Genomic DNA, 17,439 nt, shown 5'->3' with positions numbered 1-17,439 from the left:
CTTTGTTTCAACACCAATCTATGGGAAACATTGTCCTGTTGTACATTTTACGACATTCCATATCGCACAACTTCAACGCAAACGTGTCGTATCACGTTCTTGTGCAAAGTAACATCGAAATAAACTTTTTACAGCTTCTAAATACGTGTTCAACTAAAAAGAGATATATTTTTTAAAAAAGGCAAAGAGTTAAACCGGCGCTTCAAGCGAAAATGAACAGTGTGTGAAAAAGAGTGGAGAGTGAGACCTCGTCCGCAGCCCCCCTCAAAGAGGACATATGTCGAAGTCTTTGTGCTGCTTGAAAAAAAAAAGAAAAAAAGGAAAAAGAAGGGAAAAAACAACAACATTTTCTGTTCAAGCTTCCCGTTAGCCACCCTGCTAGCAGTCTGCCCGCCTGCCAGGTAACGGACACACCTTAGCATCCGCACACGTTTTAAAAGTCATCTTTTTTTCTAGCTCCACTTTCTCCTCTCGCCTCCTTTTCCAGCTCTCCGGCTAGCTCGGAGGCTAATCCGTTGGCATCGCTGGATGCTAATTAGCCTGCTAGCTTTCCCAATTAGCCACGATTGAGCCGATTACATGAGCACAAGAAACTCGCTTTTTAATCCGCTAAAGTCTAAATACTCCAAATAATCACACAAAAAGAAGTGCACATAGATATGTTAAAAAACTCTTAAATTAGGTTAAATCTCCTAAACACATTTGTCTTTTCACATATGTTATATGTGTGTCTCCTAAACTTGAATTATGACCGATTTATGTGTCATTAAATTTCAGTTAAACTGAAGATTGCTATCTGTTCTATATCAAGTCTGATGTTTACAGATTGTCCATGAAGGCACTCGTTAAATCAAGTGTTATAATTAGGGACTCACTGATATTACACCTTTGTACAACTAAGAACTTTAAAAAACTAAAATAATTCAACAAATAAATAATTTATACTTCTGTCTTGTTTTTGATGTGTGCGCATAATGGGGCTAATGATGCTCACTTCATTTTAAAGATGTAATCCCAACTTTGATGTGTACACTTAGTTGTTGTGTATGCTGCTGTGTGATCTGATTTAAAAAAAAATGTTTACATGCGAGCGCCTCCCACCAGAAATTTCATCAAGAAGGCGAGGAGATTGACAAAGGACCGAGGTGGTAAAATTTTTTGGGGGGAAATGACATCTACTAATAAAAGCGTCACGCCATCACGGCAAATATAATCAACGCTGTTACTCTTACCAACTTTTCAGATGCAAAGACGATCGAGATTGATCTATAACCCAAGTCCATTTTCACCCCCCAACCCCTCACCTGTACTGCGTATTTGGAATAACACGTCAACAGGTCAAATTAATTATGGACACAATATACAAGCATTAAAGGCAAATGCTTTCACACTTTATTTGAATAGAGCCACACACCACGAAAGACCCCCCCTCACCCCTGCACAACACAGTCCCAACCCAAACACTGCACCGAGGCGACCGGCCACCAACCTCAACAAGGGCAAGACCCGCACCTGTCCGCTGCCGCCGCCGGGTACTAGCACACCCCGCCAGCCGTAGCCGCTCCCCCACCGGTCCCCGACACCCCTTCCGCAACGGACCGCAACGACTTCGGGAGAACCGGAATGCCAGCCGGCCCCGGATGCCCAACCCCAAGGGGAATCCCACCCCTCCCCCCCACCCCACTCCATCCCACCCAAAACCAGCTGTAGGCCAGTGGGCAGAACAGGGCCAGAAGGCGGGCCCGACCCAGGCGGGAGGCGCTGACAGCACACCGTGAGCCCCAAGTTAGCCGGGGACCCCGGACAGCCTGAGGGAGAGAAGGGAGACAACTGCGGCGGCGCGTCCCGGGGAGAGGGAAGAGGGGCACCACCCCGGTACCATAATGTTATTGTTGTTGTTCCCGTGTCATGTTGTGGTGCATTTTTATTTCATGTCTAATTTTTCTTGTCTTACTTTACCATGTTGTCAAGTTGATGTTGTGTCACGCTATTGTGTCATGTTGTTGTGTTGTGTCGTGTTAAAGTGCTGTGAGGGTAAGGTTTGAAGATGTTGTGTTGTGTCATATTGTCATGTGGTTGTGTGCAGGTGTGGAGGTGATGAGGTGTGAAGATGGAGGTTCCTGAGTATTTGGACTTGGATGAGATTGACTTCTCCGACGACACTGTGGTCAGTAACACACATACATACACACACATCTACTGTCGTCGTGATGTTGTTATGACATTGTTGTGTTGTTTCAGTATTCCGTCTCATCCCTGAAGAACATTCCGGAATTGTCTAGACGGAACGATGCGCAGGCTGAGGAGAGAACTGGTAACATTGCTTAGTGTGTTGCTAACTGGCTAATGCTAATGTACGCTAACTGGATTTAAACCAGGCATCCTAACCATCCCTTCCTCTTCATCTCCTCCTCGTCTGTTCATATTCCTTCTCACTTCCTCTTCATTTGCTCCTCATCTACTCCTCCTTTCTACCCGATCTCGACCTGCTCCTCAGCTCCCTCCATCAACTGGAGTCGCGGTGTGGCGTCCCAGATGGGCGTGGTGGGAATCAAACCCGCAGGCGTGACTGAAGCGCACAGCAAATTCCGTCCCGTGAAGCGAGTTTCTCCTCTCAAGCATCACCCCGAGACCAGAGAGGAGCCTCCGGGCTGGGACTCCAAGGTCCAAGACCAAGACCAGGACCGAGGAGCTGCAAACGCCAGGCTAGCCGCTAAGGACCACAAGTTGCCTCCCAATGCGACGGGTGGAAAGCTGGTGGACAGCACTGGTGCGGGTTCATATAAGCGTAATGACAATTTAGCTTTGTATATTTAAACACCGAAATGTTAAACCATGTGATTTGTAATTAAAGTCTGCTATCTTAATGCTAACATATTGTATCATGGGAAATGCCATTGACGACCTAATGAAACTTAGCAATGATGTCTTATTTCAACACACACAGAGCAGCAACACATACAACAATAAACACAGGCATACCACTAGCTTAATGGTAACATATAATGCCAAATGCCATAGATGAGCTAATGGAAATTTGCATTGATAGCATTGTTACGTAATCATAAACCTTCAAACAACTGCTATTTTAACACACACTAAGCAGCAACACATACAAACAGTAACAATGTTAGTGTCTTCTCCATGCTCCTTGTGAGTGTTTTCATTATGTATAACAGGTGCCCACCAGGGGCTCAACCAGGGAGTCCTCGGGGAGCTGGAGCACTATGACCTGGACATGGACGAGATCCTGGACGTGCCGTTCATCAAGTCGTCCGGCCAGCAGATGTCGACGCTTCCGAGAGCCCTGGACAAACGGGTCATGAGCGCAGGCGACGTGGGCGGAGCCACGCTGGAGCGACAACGCCGGCAAAACAAGAAAAACAACAAAGAGGACGTCGACAGCAACAACGCAGCAGCACAGGTGCATGCGCACACATGAGGAAAGCTGGTCATGTGACATGACACCAAGAGCTCATCAACCTCTCCTCTTCCTCCCCTTCTTCGTCCTTTTCTTCTCATCTCCTTATTTTGCTCATTTTCTTCCTTCTACTCCTTTCTCCCCTCCTCTCCGTCTTACTCTTCCCCTTGACTCTATGCACCTCTTCCTCCTTTCCCGCTTCACATTCTCCTTGCTCCTTTTCATCCTCCTTCTCTTTTCTCCCTTCTGTTATTACTTTTCTTTCTCCTCCTTTTCCTGTTTTTCTCCTCCTCTTTCACATCCTCCTCACATTATCTTCTTCGTTATCTTCCTTCTCTGCCCTTTCTTCCTCTTCTTTCTCTTCCTCCTCTTCTGTCATCTTCCCCTCCCTTTCCTCTTTTTCGTCCTCCTCCTCTTCACTTGTATCCTCCTCTTCCTCTTTTTCCTTCTCCACATTCTCTCCTTATTCCTCTTCCTATCCCTCCTCTTTTTCTTCCCCTTCCTCTTCATACTCCTTTTTCCTCCTATTCCTCTTCTTCCTCATCCTCTTCCTTCTCTTCTTCCTCCTCATCTTCATCTTCTTCCTCCTTTTCTTATGCTTCCTCTTCCTCCTTTTCTTCTACCTTCTCTTCCCATTTTCTTTCTTTCCTCTTCGTTCTCTCATTCTCCTTTTACTCCTCTTCCTTCTCCCCTTCCCCCTTCTTTTCACTTTCATCCTCTCCTTCCTCCTTCACCACCTCCTCCTCTTCCTCCTGCAGATGTGCACCCTTTCCCCCCTGAAGTGGTCGGACCTGAGGAAGTCCAAGTCCCTGGATCCTGACCTGCAGCACCTTCCTCGTTCTCAGTCTTCAGGAGGCCTCCAGCATCATCTTCACCATCATCATCATCAGGAGGTGGCGCTCTCCTCTTCATCCTCGCTGCTCAGCTGCTCCTCGTCACTCTCCTCCTTCCTTGAGGGAGGTGAGAACCCCATGCCCCTGCCTGATAGTGAATTGTCAAGACATGCCCCCTCATTACCATATCTTCACTCTTAAAACACTTAAATAACAAAAAGTTTTTGTACTCTTACAATTGTGTGTTTTGGATCATAAGCACTTTTATCTCATATTCATCCTTTGATCTGAACAACAAAAACAAAGGAATTATACCTTTGGAGTGGACTATATTATGTATGTTTGTGTGCGTGTGTGTTGATAATCAATCTGATACTCATTATTTTAATTGATTGATCCAGACAAGCTGCTGTCAGCCAGGGTGTATCCAGAAGCACAGAACCTCAACCAGAATCAAAGGCCGGGCCTGGAGCCTCCAGTAGGGGGAGCCGGCGTCTTGTTTCCCCTGCTGGCCAAGCAGGACTCTTCCAAGCCGTGGAGCCCTGCAAGCGGACAACATGGAGGAGCATCAGGAGGAGTAAGGGGGGGAGGCGCAGAGGTGGATGAGGAGAGCAAGAAGAAGCACAACATCATAAACATCGTGAGGGAAGGTCAAATCTCACTTCTGGTGAGATAATCGCTTGTCTTTACTCATACTTGTGATGTCATCACACACTTCCTGTCACTCACCTACTCTCTTATCACTTCCCACTACCGACTTCTTGTCAGTCAATTGTCGTCACTTACTTCCTATAACCACTTCCTGTCTTTCACTTATTTTTCTCACTTTTTCTTACGCAGTTCCTCTCTGTCACAACTTCCTGATACTCACTTCCTGGCACTCACTTTTTCTCACTCACTTCCTCTTGGTCACTATTTCCTGTCACTTAATTCTCATCACTCACTTGCTTTCAATCATTTCCTCTCACACACTTACACTCTATGACCTTGTGTCACTCACTTCCTGCCTTTCACTTGTGATGTCATTACATTGATGTCCAACGTATTTTCCTGACAGCCTCACTTGGCTGCTGACAACCTTTCGCTGATCCGCGACGAGGTGGGCAACAACCTTCTTCACGTGTCGGCGTCTCAGGGCCACGCCGAGTGTCTCCAGCATCTCACGTCTCTGATGGGAGAGGACGGACTTAACGAACGCAACCAGCAGCAGCTTACGCCCGCGGGGCTCGCCGTCAAGGTCCGTGCAGGGAGGACATCTTGTTTATCGCTAGGATTGTTAACGTGGTGAATATGGTTGGGCATCGTTTGAATTTGAACAATCCCCATTCCGATTCCTCATTTCAATTTCGGTTCCAAACGAATCTCGATTCTGATTCTTTTAAGAGACAGGGTGAAAAAAGTTTGCGTGGTTTAAATAAGGGGTGTCTAAACTATGGCCATCAATTTTTTTAGCTGCCCACAGCATAGATGTAAAGATTTGCTTTATTACCTAGCTGTTTTTTAACTGTACCGTATATATATAAATATATAATAGCATCACATATCTTTACCTAAACTGATGGATTGTAAATTCGACATACCTCAGAGAAGAGTAATGTTAATCCTGCCAAATTTGAATGAATAATAAATTAAAAAAATCGCTAAGTATATGAAATCAGGCTTCAAAACTTGAATAATAAGGGCCACCGCTCAGCTCTGAGACGCTGTGGGCATGTCGAATGGATGCGCCAAAAGGAATCAAACATACTGTGGGGGTGATAGCTTACATGATGTAAAATCACGCTAGGAGGCGGAACTTCAAAGTCGAATGGTTATTGTGGTCTATAATCATAAAAATAAGCATACAAGTCAATTTACACTCATTGTTTATGGCATAATATCACAGTCGAACACGGCACCTGACGACAGCGGCACGGTAGGAGGAAGCCCAGGTAGTTAGACAGTTGGCACTTCCCCATTCACGAGTATCAAGTTACTCATGAAGCCATGTTGTCTGTGGTGAACGTTTACAAAACTAGCCGTTGTAAAATGTGCACTACAGATCAGGTGGTGGTGTTGATGTTCAGCTCACCTTCTACGTGTGTCTTTAAAAGTCAATCCATCGCTTTTTTATTTCCTCATTTTTGGGGACCTTAAAAAAAAAGTCACTGAGATGTTCTGTAAATTGAGGCATCCAACGAAGACGCATTTTCAGGGTGTCGGCATCATTAGCTTGCTAATTGCATGCTGGAGTGGTAAATGGGCTTTGTTATGGAAGCTAAGTACAGCTAACTCACAACTGAACAGCCAAACGAAACAACAACACATTGTCGTTATATAGTGGGGGAGGGAACTCGGCGCTAGAAAGTGTATGCTGGTGCTGTGTTTTATCCCCGCCCACAAAATCAGGAAAATGTTTAAGCTTTATCTCAACAATTCATCACTATATTGTCTTTGCATATGTTTCAGTACTTCAACAAACAAAACACGGATTTCTGCTTAGTGGCACTTTAAAACATGTTACTGAGCTAGTGAGCACCCAATGGTGGGCTAACCTGGTGTATACTAATATCAGACAAAAGTAGAACAATTAGGCAACCCAGTGTAGCAGCAGGTACAGTGTAAACTCAAAACAGTTTTTGTTTTTATTTGATTATATACTCTTTCACGCGATGTGTGCTCACCTGGTATTGAAAATGCATTCTATTGTTAGCTTGTTATTTGCATTTACGTTGGTTGACCCAGCATTTAAGTCACCGTTTAACTTGTTAGCTGCCTCATTGTTGGCATTCGACGTATTTTATTGCTTCACTCACCCGATTATGACTTCACTGAAGATCAGATCGCTGAAGGCTGAGGAGCACATCGTGAAACCAACTTTTCACGATATAGTTGCACTGAGGCGACTGGTCTTTTTCTGTATTTTAAAGTTAAGACGCACTTGTGGTTGCAGCCGTTCACCCCGTTTGGCACACACACTTATACTTGGTTTTCATTGGTTCTTCTTTATTGGTTTTCGGTGCGTTGTTCTTCAGGGTCTGCAGATGTAGGCTTTGAAACTAGGACCCAAAATTTAAAAATGTGAACGATTCTGGGAGAATAGGAACTTTAGTCCCGGTTCCAATTGAGACTCGATGCCCAAACCTAGTGGTAAAGAAGTTATTAAGGTGATCATAAGTTGGCAAACGTGAATCACACGATCGATTAGTCAGGTCTGATATGTCAGCCAGGCACCTGATTGGCTACTAAGCAGGGCCAGCTAATTTTCTTCTTCATTTGTGTGTGTGTGTGTAGAACGGTCACCTGGAGTGTGTGCGTTGGATGGTGAGCGAGACCGAGGCCATCGCTGAGCTGAGCTGCACCAGAGAACATCCAAGCCTGATACACTATGCCGCTCGCTATGGACAGGTACCACACTTCATGTCCCTCACTTACACTACTACCTGTGATCCTCCGAACCTAATGTATGTATGTGTGTGTGTGCGCAGGAGAAGGTGTTGCTGTGGCTGCTCCAGTTCATGCAGGAACAGGCCATCTCTCTGGATGAGGTGGACCACAACGGCAACACAGGCGTACACGTGGCGGCACAGTATGGACACCTCACGTGCATACAGGTACACATACAGTACATATATACTGTCGATACATACAGTGTTGTACATCGATTTATGAATGCCCCAACCTACGGCATTTTCATGATACAAACCGTCGCTCGGTCAAGTTTTTGCTTTGACTTGCAAACAAAAAATTAAGATAGGAGCTCTAGATGGTGACAGCGAATTTTATACAAGCAGCAATTTGGCAGATAGTGAACAATCTCTGAAAAAAGAGGCTTCAAGCTGTTTATTGCCTCTGCCAGATTCCCTTTACTGTCAAACTAAACAAAAATAAGAGAATCACATGTTCTCTATGTAATTTAACTGAGCCTTATTAAAATATAGTCGCTTAATGCTAATTTACAATGCAAAATATCATAGGGGGCTAATGTAACTAGCATCAATATTCCAGTCATTTTAAAGCTTATATTTGAACACAAGTGTTAAAAACACATGCAGACAGGCCACATAAAAATACACATAGTCCTATATTCTTTATCTGCCAAAAACGACTAAAATTATTGTAGTTTATTGGGGAGCTGTGATCGTCTTCATGTACTGTATAGCCATATGTCTTTATTATACTGCCCCCTGGTGGCCAATCCGCACATGCCGGACGCGCATTGCCCGTTGAGTTAAAACACGAAATCCTGATGCGTAAACTGTTTAATTTTCTATAGTTTTGCCTTGACATTTGAGCTTAATTCATTCTGTCACCATCCTTGTATCTCACATCCACTTTCCCCATTGAAAAGATTGGAAATGCAATTTATCCCTTCCAGCCCTCCCAATTCTTTTTTTAACATAGAAAAATTCCACTTAACGGTATTGTACAGTATCAAAACACAGACTACTGTGTTTACTGGGGGGGGGGGGGGAGTCGCCGTCACTGACGTCATAGGCTGTTTCGTACTCCTTGAATGCTGGCAGCTAGAGCTATTCCATCCATCCACCATCAACACACAGATGTAATTGTGAATATTACTCCGCGGCGGACTAATATGCAGCCTGAGGTTCCGTCTGTGCGCTCCAAGTCACTGGAGTTGACGAGACCAGAAAAAAACTCCTTTACAATAATCGAAATGTTGCTCGCTACTTTTATTTATCAATTATTGCTTATTTATCAAGTATTTCGTGCGCGAGACTACGACTTTGACTCCCGCATCGGCGCTGTTTGCGTCATCCAATTTAAGCGCTAGTGACGTTACGAGTTACTCACTATTTACTCAGTACTTGAGTAATAATTTCACTGCGTACTTTTTACTCTTACTCAAGTATTTTTTGGAGGACTACTATTGACTTCTACTCGAGTCACATAATTGTCAAGTAACAGTACTGTTACTTGAGAACAATATCTGGCTACTCAACCCACCTCTGGAGTGGACATCCTCTATTTAAGCAACATTTTTGCTCATCAGATCAGCCAGTGTCGTATTTGTTGCACTGGTCTTTTGTATTTTCACGTTGAGGTGCTGCGGGTCGAGGCCCTGGTTGTGGTACCGAGTGGAACAGCGAAGCACACGTAACATCGGCGACAAGAGCTGATCTGCTAGTACATTTTGTATTAATTAGGAAATGGGGCTACAATTATCCAATTAGTTTACTGATTAATGTTAAATGTATTAAGCGACGGAGACCTGTTAAGGATTATGTCACAACACAGAACGAACTAACTTCAAATTTATACATGGGCAATAAAAACAGAAAAAGATTGTACTTAATATTCTCCTGGAGGATGCATTTGTGATGAGCCTTTGAAGTTGTTAATAAGAAATGACAATGATTTTCGTCAATTCTTTTCCAGAATGAGAGTGCTTAAAGAGGAGGCACAGCTTGAAGCAGGCATCAGGCGCAGGTGGAGATGGGCCTGCCTCAAGTTGGAGGCCAAAACAAAAAAGCAAAGAAATGAGGCAAATTTAATTCTCATCTTAAATTTGTACATCGACATGTACTGGAGCGGTGTAAATAAGTTTTTCTGTGTGAAGATTATTTTTTTTTTGCCTTATTGTACTCTTTTAGAGTCTTCCAGATTGCTTAATTTATGTTACAATCCAAAACATTCTCTGCTCGGGCTTGCGGGATCCCCCCAGACCCCACCTAAAACTTTTTTTTTTTTGTTTGGTCACCTTTTTCATGCCTTTGGTGTTTGCATGTCTGTGCTATATGCAAGGAAGCCAATGTGAAGTGAGGGTGGCTGGATGTTGTGGAGTTTGTCGTCGCCATCTAGCGGTCGGGGTGGGGTTTTAAAGCACACTCGTGTCTCAAATTTTTTCGCTCGTATTTGTAGACCAAAAAATAAATAAATAAAAATCAGCCAAGCAAGGGGCATGTATCATGAAAAACACGTAAGTCACGGCACTTTTGTATTCTCAAGTCTCCATTGTAATTAATTATATTATTACAGCATGTTTTTTTTTATAAAGTACAAGCAGACACACTTTGCTGCTCGCTGACCTGAAGTCTGACGCTGTGATGCGGTGAATGTGCGTGTAGACGCTGGTGGAGTACGGTTCCAACGTGACGGTGTTGAACCAGCACGGCGAGCGACCCTCACAGCTGGCGGAGCGTCAAGGTCACAGCCCATGCGCTCGCTACCTGGTCGTCGTGGAAACGTGCATGTCCTTAGCGTCACAGGTCGTCAAGCTGACCAAGCAGCTCACCGAGTCAGTGCAGAAAAAACAGTGTTCAACTCAACTCATGAAGCTTAATCACTAAACGGGCACATGCTTGTGTTGCAGACAAGCAGCTGAGAAGGCAACACTACAGAAACAACTACACAAACTTGACACCAGGTAACACACATACACGGACAGAATACACACACGCATAGGAGCGTTCATTTACACGCACATGCATGTAGACACATACAGTGGTGTGAAAAAGTGTTTGCCCCCTTCCTGATGTATTTATTTTGCATGTTTGTCACACTGAAATGTTTCCCATCATCAGACATATTAAGTATTAGTAAAAGACATCACATGTAAACACAAAATGCAGGTTTTTATTATTAAGGGAGAAAGAAAATCCAAACCTACATGGCCCTGTGTGAAAAAGTGATTGCCCCCTAAACCTATTAACAACAGCAACAACTGCAATCAAGCGTTTGCGATGACTTACTATGAGTCTCATACAGCGCTGAGGAGGAATTTTGGTCCACTCATCTTTGCAGAATTTTTGTAATTCAGCCACATTGGAGGGTTTTCGCCTTTTAAAAGGTCATGCCACAACATCTCAATAGGATTCAGGTCAGGACTTTGACTAGGCCACTCCAAAGTCTTCATTTTGTTTTTCTTAAGCCATTCAGAGGTGGACTTGCTGGTGTGTTTTGGATCATTGTCCTGTTGCATAACCCAAGTTCGTTTCAGCTTGAGGTCATGAACAGATGGCTGGAAATTCGCCTCCAGAATTTTTCGGTAGACAACAGAATTCATGGTTCCATTTATCACAGCAAGTGTTCCAGGTCCTGAACCAGAAAAACAGCCCCAAACCATCGCACTACCACCACCGTATTTTACTGTTGGTATGTTCTTCTTCTCAAATGCGGTGTTACTTTTAGGCCAGATATAATGGGACACATACCTTCAAAAAAGTTCAACAGAGTATTTTCCCAAAAGTCTTGGGGATCATCAAGATGTCTTCTGATGAAATTGCGAAGAGCCTTAATGTTCTTTTTTCTCAGCAGTGGTTTTCGTCTCAGAACTCTGCCATGCAGGCCATTTTTGCCCAGTCTCTTTATTATGGGGGAGTCATGAACGCTGACTTTGGATGTTGTTGTGGGGTCTTTTGTGACCTCTTGGATGAGTCCTTGCTGCACTCTTGGGGTCATTTTGGTCAACTGGCCACTCCTGAGAAGGTTCACCACTGTTCTATGTTTTTGTCATTTGTGGATAATGGCTCTCACTGTGGTTTGCTGGAGTCCCAAAGATTTAGAAATTGCTTTTGAAACCATTTCCAATCTGATAGATGTCAATTACTTTATTTCTCATTTGTTCCTGAATTTCTTTTGGTCTTGGCATAATGTCTAGCTTTTGAGGGTCTTTTGGTCTACTTCACTTTGTCAGGCAGGTCCTGTTTAAGTGATTTCTCGATTGAGAACAAGTGTGGCAGTATCAGGCCAGGGTGTGGCTAGAGAAATTTAGAATCATGAGGTCAAAGGAACTGCCTGAAGAGCTCAGGGACAGAATTGTGGCAAGGCACAGATCTGGCCAAGGTTACAAAAAAATATTTCTGCTGCACTTAAGGTTCCTAAGAGCACAGTGGCCTCCATAATCCTTGAATGGAAGACGTTTGGGACGACCAGAACCCTTCCAAGAGCTGGCAGTCAGGCCAAATTGAGCAATCGGGGGAGAAGAGCCTTGGTAAAGGTAAAGAGGTAAAGAAGAACCCAAAGATCACAGTGGCTGAGCTCCAGAGATGCAGTCGGGAGATGGGAGAAAGTTCGAGAAAGTCAACTATCACTGCAGCCCTCCACCAGTCGGGGCTTTATGGCAGAGTGGCCCGACGGAAGCCTCTCCTCAGAGCAAGACACATGAAAACCCTCATGGAGTTTGCTAAAAAAAAAAAAACACCTGAAGGACTCCAAGATGGTGAGAAATAAGATTCTTTGGTCTGATGAGACCAAGATAGAACTTTTTGGCCTTAATTCTAAGCGGTATGTGTGGAGAAAACCAGGCTCTGCCCTCACCTGTCCAATACAGTCCCAACAGTGACGCACGGTGGTGGCAGCATCATGCTGTAGGGGTGTTTTTCAGCTGCAGGGACAGGGTGACTGGTTGCAATCGAAGGAAAGATGAATGCGTTCAAGTACAGGGATATCCTGGACGAAAACCTTCTCCAGAGTGCTCAGAACCTCAGACTGGGCTGAAGGTTCACCTTCCAAAAAGACAATGACACTAAGCACACTGCTAAAATAACAAAGGACTGGCTTCAGAACAACTGTGACTGTTCTTGAATGGCCCAGCCAGAGCCCTGACTTCAACCCAACTGAGCATCTCTGGAGAGACCTGAAAATGGCTGTCCACCAACGTTCACCATCCAACCTGACAGAACTGGAGAGGATCCCCAAATCCAGGTGTGAAAAACTGGTTGCTTCTTTCCCAAAAAGACTCATGGCTGTATTAGCTCAAAAGGGGGCTTCTACTAAATACTGAGCAAAGGGTCTGAATAGTTATGGCTGTGTGATATTTCAGTTTTTCTTTTTTAATAAATCTGCAAAAATGTTAACAATTCAGTTTTTTTCTGTCAATATGGGGTGCTGTGTGTACATTAATGAGGAAAAAATTAACTTCAATGATTTTAGCAAATGGCTGCAATATAAAGAGTGAAAAATTTAAAGGGGTCTGAATACTTTCCGTACCCACTGTACATTTACACACACATTCACGCATGCATATTTACACTCAAACACACATTTATATGCTCTCTCATTCTCAACACACATGCACTCATGTGGACATACCTGTACAGTGCATCTGAAAAGTATTCACAGAACTTCCAAATTTTGGGGGGAATTTTTTTTCCAAATTTGTTGAATACTTCCCAGATGCACTGTACATTTACACACAGTGCCGTGTGTAGTTGTGTTTTATAGAGTGTTTTGTGTGTCTCATCCACAGCTCTAATCCATCTGGCATCGAGGCATGGCCTGAGATGATGTTAAGCGTGGAGGGGACTTCTGTGGATGGCGATTGGCTCGTGCGCCAGGAGACGGGGCTGCGAAAAGATCCCTGCGAACCGTCAAGGGCCGGGGGTGCTGGGGCGGCGGCCGTGGGGGGTCCAAGCCGGGAGGGTGTCCGGCGTAGCGGTACGGGGGCATCGGCGGAGAAGCGCGAGCAGAAGCTGGCGCGTCTGAAGCAGATGATGCAACGCTCACTCAGTGAATCGGATTCCGACGCCCCCCCGAGACCAGATAGGCCCACACACCTGCCAATCAATGATGAGGAACCCGCCTCTAAGCACCTCCACCTGGTGATGAGGAAGCACCTCCCCTTGGCCGACAGGAAGCCTATCTCCAAACCGGTCAACGGCGTGGCCTTCACCCCCTCGGAGGCCGTGGACGCCACGGGGGAGACGGACGCCGCTGCCAGCCCCCCCAAGGCGGCAGCCACCAGCCCCAAGAGCGCCCTCAAGTCACCGTCGTCGCGCAGAAAGACAGCGCACAGCCTCAAGCTCAGGGTCACCTTCAATGAGCACTTGCACCAAGAGGCGGAGCCTATCAGGGCTCCGCCCACCACCAAGGAGGCTACGTCCACAGGAAGCTCAGAGGCCAAGAGGCCCTTCGGGGCACTCAGGTCCATCATGGAGACGCTCAGCGGAAACGCAAACAACAACAACAACACGCACAACACAACACACAACCAGCTCAAGAACAAGAACAGAAGCACTAATGTTTGAACACAACTTTATTCATGGCGACACCTTTTTAAACAACTTTATTTAAAGCACGCTGTCACATGATTTGTCGTTATGGCAACACTATTCAGGATCTTAAAACAACTTTAAACCAAACTGTCGTCAAATGAGGCTGTCGTGTGTCCTATCACTATAACAACAACACTATCCATGATGTCACCTGTTTTTTTAAATATTTAAACACTTTAGTCATGATGTCATTTTTTTTTAAGGACCAAGTTTTTTTTCACACAACTTTATTTAAACAAAGCTGTCTCGATATGCAGCGCCCCCTAATGGTCTCCAAGCTGACCACACTTGCATCACAGCCTCCAGTCCACAAGGGAGTGAACCCACCAACTAAGCAATTATGTCACCAAATCCATTGCATCAAGCCGAAGCCGGTGGGCAAATGTGCGCCCTGCAGTGGTTGGCATGACATTGGAGCAATCTGATTGGACGCCTTGACGCACGTGAGTTAGCGCCGCCGATGCTAAAAGCGTGGTGGTCATATGATAAAATGGCGCCGATGCTAAAAGCTTGGTGGTCATAGGATAAAATGAACATGTCACGCACATTTTTTTTTTCATCATGAGGAAAAAAAATTAGACAAATGAGCTGAAGTATTGCAACAAATGTTAGCACTCTTTTTATTAACCAAAACAAAGGTTTACTTGTATTTCTTGTGTGACTTTTGCTCTTTAATTGCAGATCAATGTTTGACACTATCATCCAACCAGGCTAGCAGCTAGCCACATTAGCATTTTGTTGGTATCATGCTTGTTAGTTCTTAGCTTGTGTGACTCAGTCCCACTGTTTAAGTTAGCATTTAATCAGTGACTGTTTATCATAGATATGAATAGGTAGATGCAACACAATCCTTTAGAGCGCATTACATGTGTGTGGACAGCAAGATTACCAAAAGACCAAGGATGCCGATACAACGTGCTGCATAGTTGTGTACAATGCGGTACAAATACTGCAAGGAAAGTGGGGGAAACCTTTAACAGGTACAAATATTTTTTGGGCTTTTTTTCCCCCCTTTCTTTCAAATGTTCTTTATTGATAGGACACGCTTTGACAATGACAAAAAAGTAAACATGAAAATCGGTTGAGTAATGAGCAAGTTATGACTTACTTTCCATGTCCATGAATTGCCTTTGAGAGGAACGTCGACCTCCCCAACATGGCCATCACGTAGGTACGTCTGTTAGTAGGGCTGCTAGAGCACGCTGGCGTACTTTTTATAGTCGTAATATCTATGCTGTTGATCTTATGTTAGCATATAGCCTGTGTGCTTCCTTGTTTTTGGGTTAGCATTTAGCCAGTGACTGCCAGTTTTTAGCTCCTGTTAGTGTACAGCCTTTAACTAGATATATGGTCTCTCGTGCTGTCCAATCGATGAGGTTGAATTTATCACTTTGACTTGCGTGCCAGCCCTTCCCGCCATTGTGCCCCCACAGGTGTCGATGTCGAAAACTAGCATGTTGTGTTTTGTCCCCTCCCGCTAAAGCTCATTTGGCTAATTGTCACGTTTCATATTCGCATGTGATGGAGGGCACCATTAGGCCGGCACCCCCGTGGGAGTGGGGGGAAAGTTGGGGGGGGTTGGCATTAAAGGCCAATTTGCCAGGCAGACATCATCAATTGAGCCTGCTAAGTGGATCTTTTTGACGCCTTTAAAGAAGCGCAGAGCTCAAACCGCTCGGAGCATCAATCTCACTAGCTCGCAGCTTTTAGCGGCTTAGCAAATGTCTCGGTGGACTTTTCAAAGATTTGTGATGGTGAAAACATTTTTCACTTTGAACACAAAAAGATGAGTTCAGTTTTCACTTGGTGATCCACAGCAGGGCCTAGCTCGCTAATCGTTAGCCCGCCTCTAAAGGATGACAATGACGACTCATCCCCACACGACAGCAACGTCAATAAGGCCTTGTCTGGCATGCTAATGTGGTTAGTTGCTAGACTGTAAACGGATTACAAACATCCTAAAGAGAGAAATATCTTACCTTGGAACATAACAATATGCTATGGTGGCTAGCTGCGAGCCTGACAGTATAATACTGACATGCTACTGTTAATCCAGAACCAACAGCATGCTAATGTGACAAGCTGCTCGCTTGACAGCGTGATACCAACAACATGCTAATGTGGCTAACCACAGGCTAAACGCTAACATAAACTAAGCATTGGGAGTCCCACAGGCTGTTAACATAAGCTAAAGCACTCCGTATCACTGGCTAAATGCTAGCAAGCTAAACACTATGAATCACTAGCCAAATGCTAACATAAGCGAAACATTGGGAGCCACCGGGACGAATCCAACAAGCGGAAACATGCAAAACGAAGCAGGAGCCACAGAGGCTAAACCAGTGATTGTCAAAGTGTGATACTAATACAACTAGTGCTACGCAGGCTCTTTCTGGTGGTACGCAAAATAGTTCAGTTGTATTAAAATTTTTAGTACACCTACAATACATTTGCATTTTTAAGAACTGATTGTTTTTACACATCCATCCATCCATCCATCTTCTGAGCTGCTTCTCCTCACTAGGGTCGCGTGCTGCTGGAGCCTATCCCAGCTATCATCGGGCAGGAGGCGGGGTACACCCTGAACTGGTTGCCAGCCAATTGCAAGGCACATACAAACAACCAACCATTCGCACTCACATTCACACCTACCGGCAATTTAGAGTCTCCAATTCATGCATGTTTTTGGGATGTGGGAGGAAACCACGCAGGCATGGGGAGAACATGCAAACTCCACACAGGAGGGCCGGGGATTGAACCCCGGTCCTCAGAACTGTGAGGCAGACGCTCTAACCAGTTGTTCACCGTGCCGCCTGTTTTTACACATTTAGGCAAAATTTTTATTTAACTTTTACATGCAATAGATTTTAATCCATTTTAGCAGTTTTTATTTTCCTGTGTGTTAATGCTCTAAATGTTCCTACTTCCATTTTGTTTTAAATAAACTTCAATCAATCAAAAAACTGCCAAATGCTACAGGGGCTTATGATATGAAATATACTTTTTTGGAATAAAGAACGGTCTTGTTTTTTAATGTTGGTCATTACGGCGGTACTTTGAGAGCTAAGTATTTTATTTTTTATTTTTTTTAGGTGATTCTGCATCTAAAAAGTTTGAGAACACTGCGCTAAATGCTAACACACTTAAGCACTTATAGGCACACAGGCTTAGTGCTAACATGCTAAGCAGT

At 44.5% G+C, this 17,439-nt stretch overlaps 1 protein-coding gene across 4 annotated transcripts; it reads left to right on the top strand.

Annotated features, from left to right (window-relative positions):
* The first annotated feature begins 39 nt into the window (after positions 1-39).
* Positions 40-17,281, top strand: sncaip (synuclein, alpha interacting protein). 4 transcript variants are annotated; one of them, XM_061769055.1, is made up of 14 exons: positions 40-401; positions 1,244-1,875; positions 2,087-2,167; positions 2,242-2,314; positions 2,498-2,788; positions 3,180-3,424; positions 4,180-4,381; positions 4,656-4,921; positions 5,312-5,491; positions 7,528-7,641; positions 7,722-7,847; positions 10,323-10,492; positions 10,568-10,621; positions 13,445-17,281. In XM_061769055.1, exons 3-14 carry the CDS (start codon positions 2,111-2,113, stop codon positions 14,220-14,222), a joined length of 2,556 nt encoding a protein of 851 aa, XP_061625039.1. In that variant the 5' UTR covers positions 40-401; positions 1,244-1,875; positions 2,087-2,110; the 3' UTR covers positions 14,223-17,281. The 4 variants fall into 4 exon arrangements, with proteins under 4 accessions (XP_061625039.1, XP_061625038.1, XP_061625041.1 ...); XM_061769056.1 differs by lacking the exon at positions 40-401 and adding an exon at positions 426-1,145; XM_061769054.1 differs by lacking the exon at positions 1,244-1,875 and having other exon boundaries at positions 41-401.
* The last annotated feature ends 158 nt before the right edge of the window (positions 17,282-17,439 follow it).

This window comes from Phyllopteryx taeniolatus, chromosome 3 (assembly GCF_024500385.1).
Source record: "Phyllopteryx taeniolatus isolate TA_2022b chromosome 3, UOR_Ptae_1.2, whole genome shotgun sequence".
NCBI lineage: Eukaryota > Metazoa > Chordata > Actinopteri > Syngnathiformes > Syngnathidae > Phyllopteryx > Phyllopteryx taeniolatus.
The sequence above is the reverse complement of the archived record's forward strand: the minus strand, read 5'-3'. Positions and strand labels throughout refer to the sequence as shown.

What these genes read in the sequence shown, in the direction of transcription:
- sncaip (XM_061769055.1), top strand. Translation starts at nt 2,111, where the DNA reads ATGGAGGTTCCTGAGTATTTGGACTTGGATGAGATTGACTTCTCCGAC. An exon ending in CCGCGGGGCTCGCCGTCAAG is followed by an intron (nt 5,492 to 7,527) that starts GTCCGTGCAGGG and finishes GTGTGTGTGTAG; the next exon opens with AACGGTCACCTGGAGTGTGT. An exon ending in CTACACAAACTTGACACCAG is followed by an intron (nt 10,622 to 13,444) that starts GTAACACACATA and finishes TCTCATCCACAG; the next exon opens with CTCTAATCCATCTGGCATCG.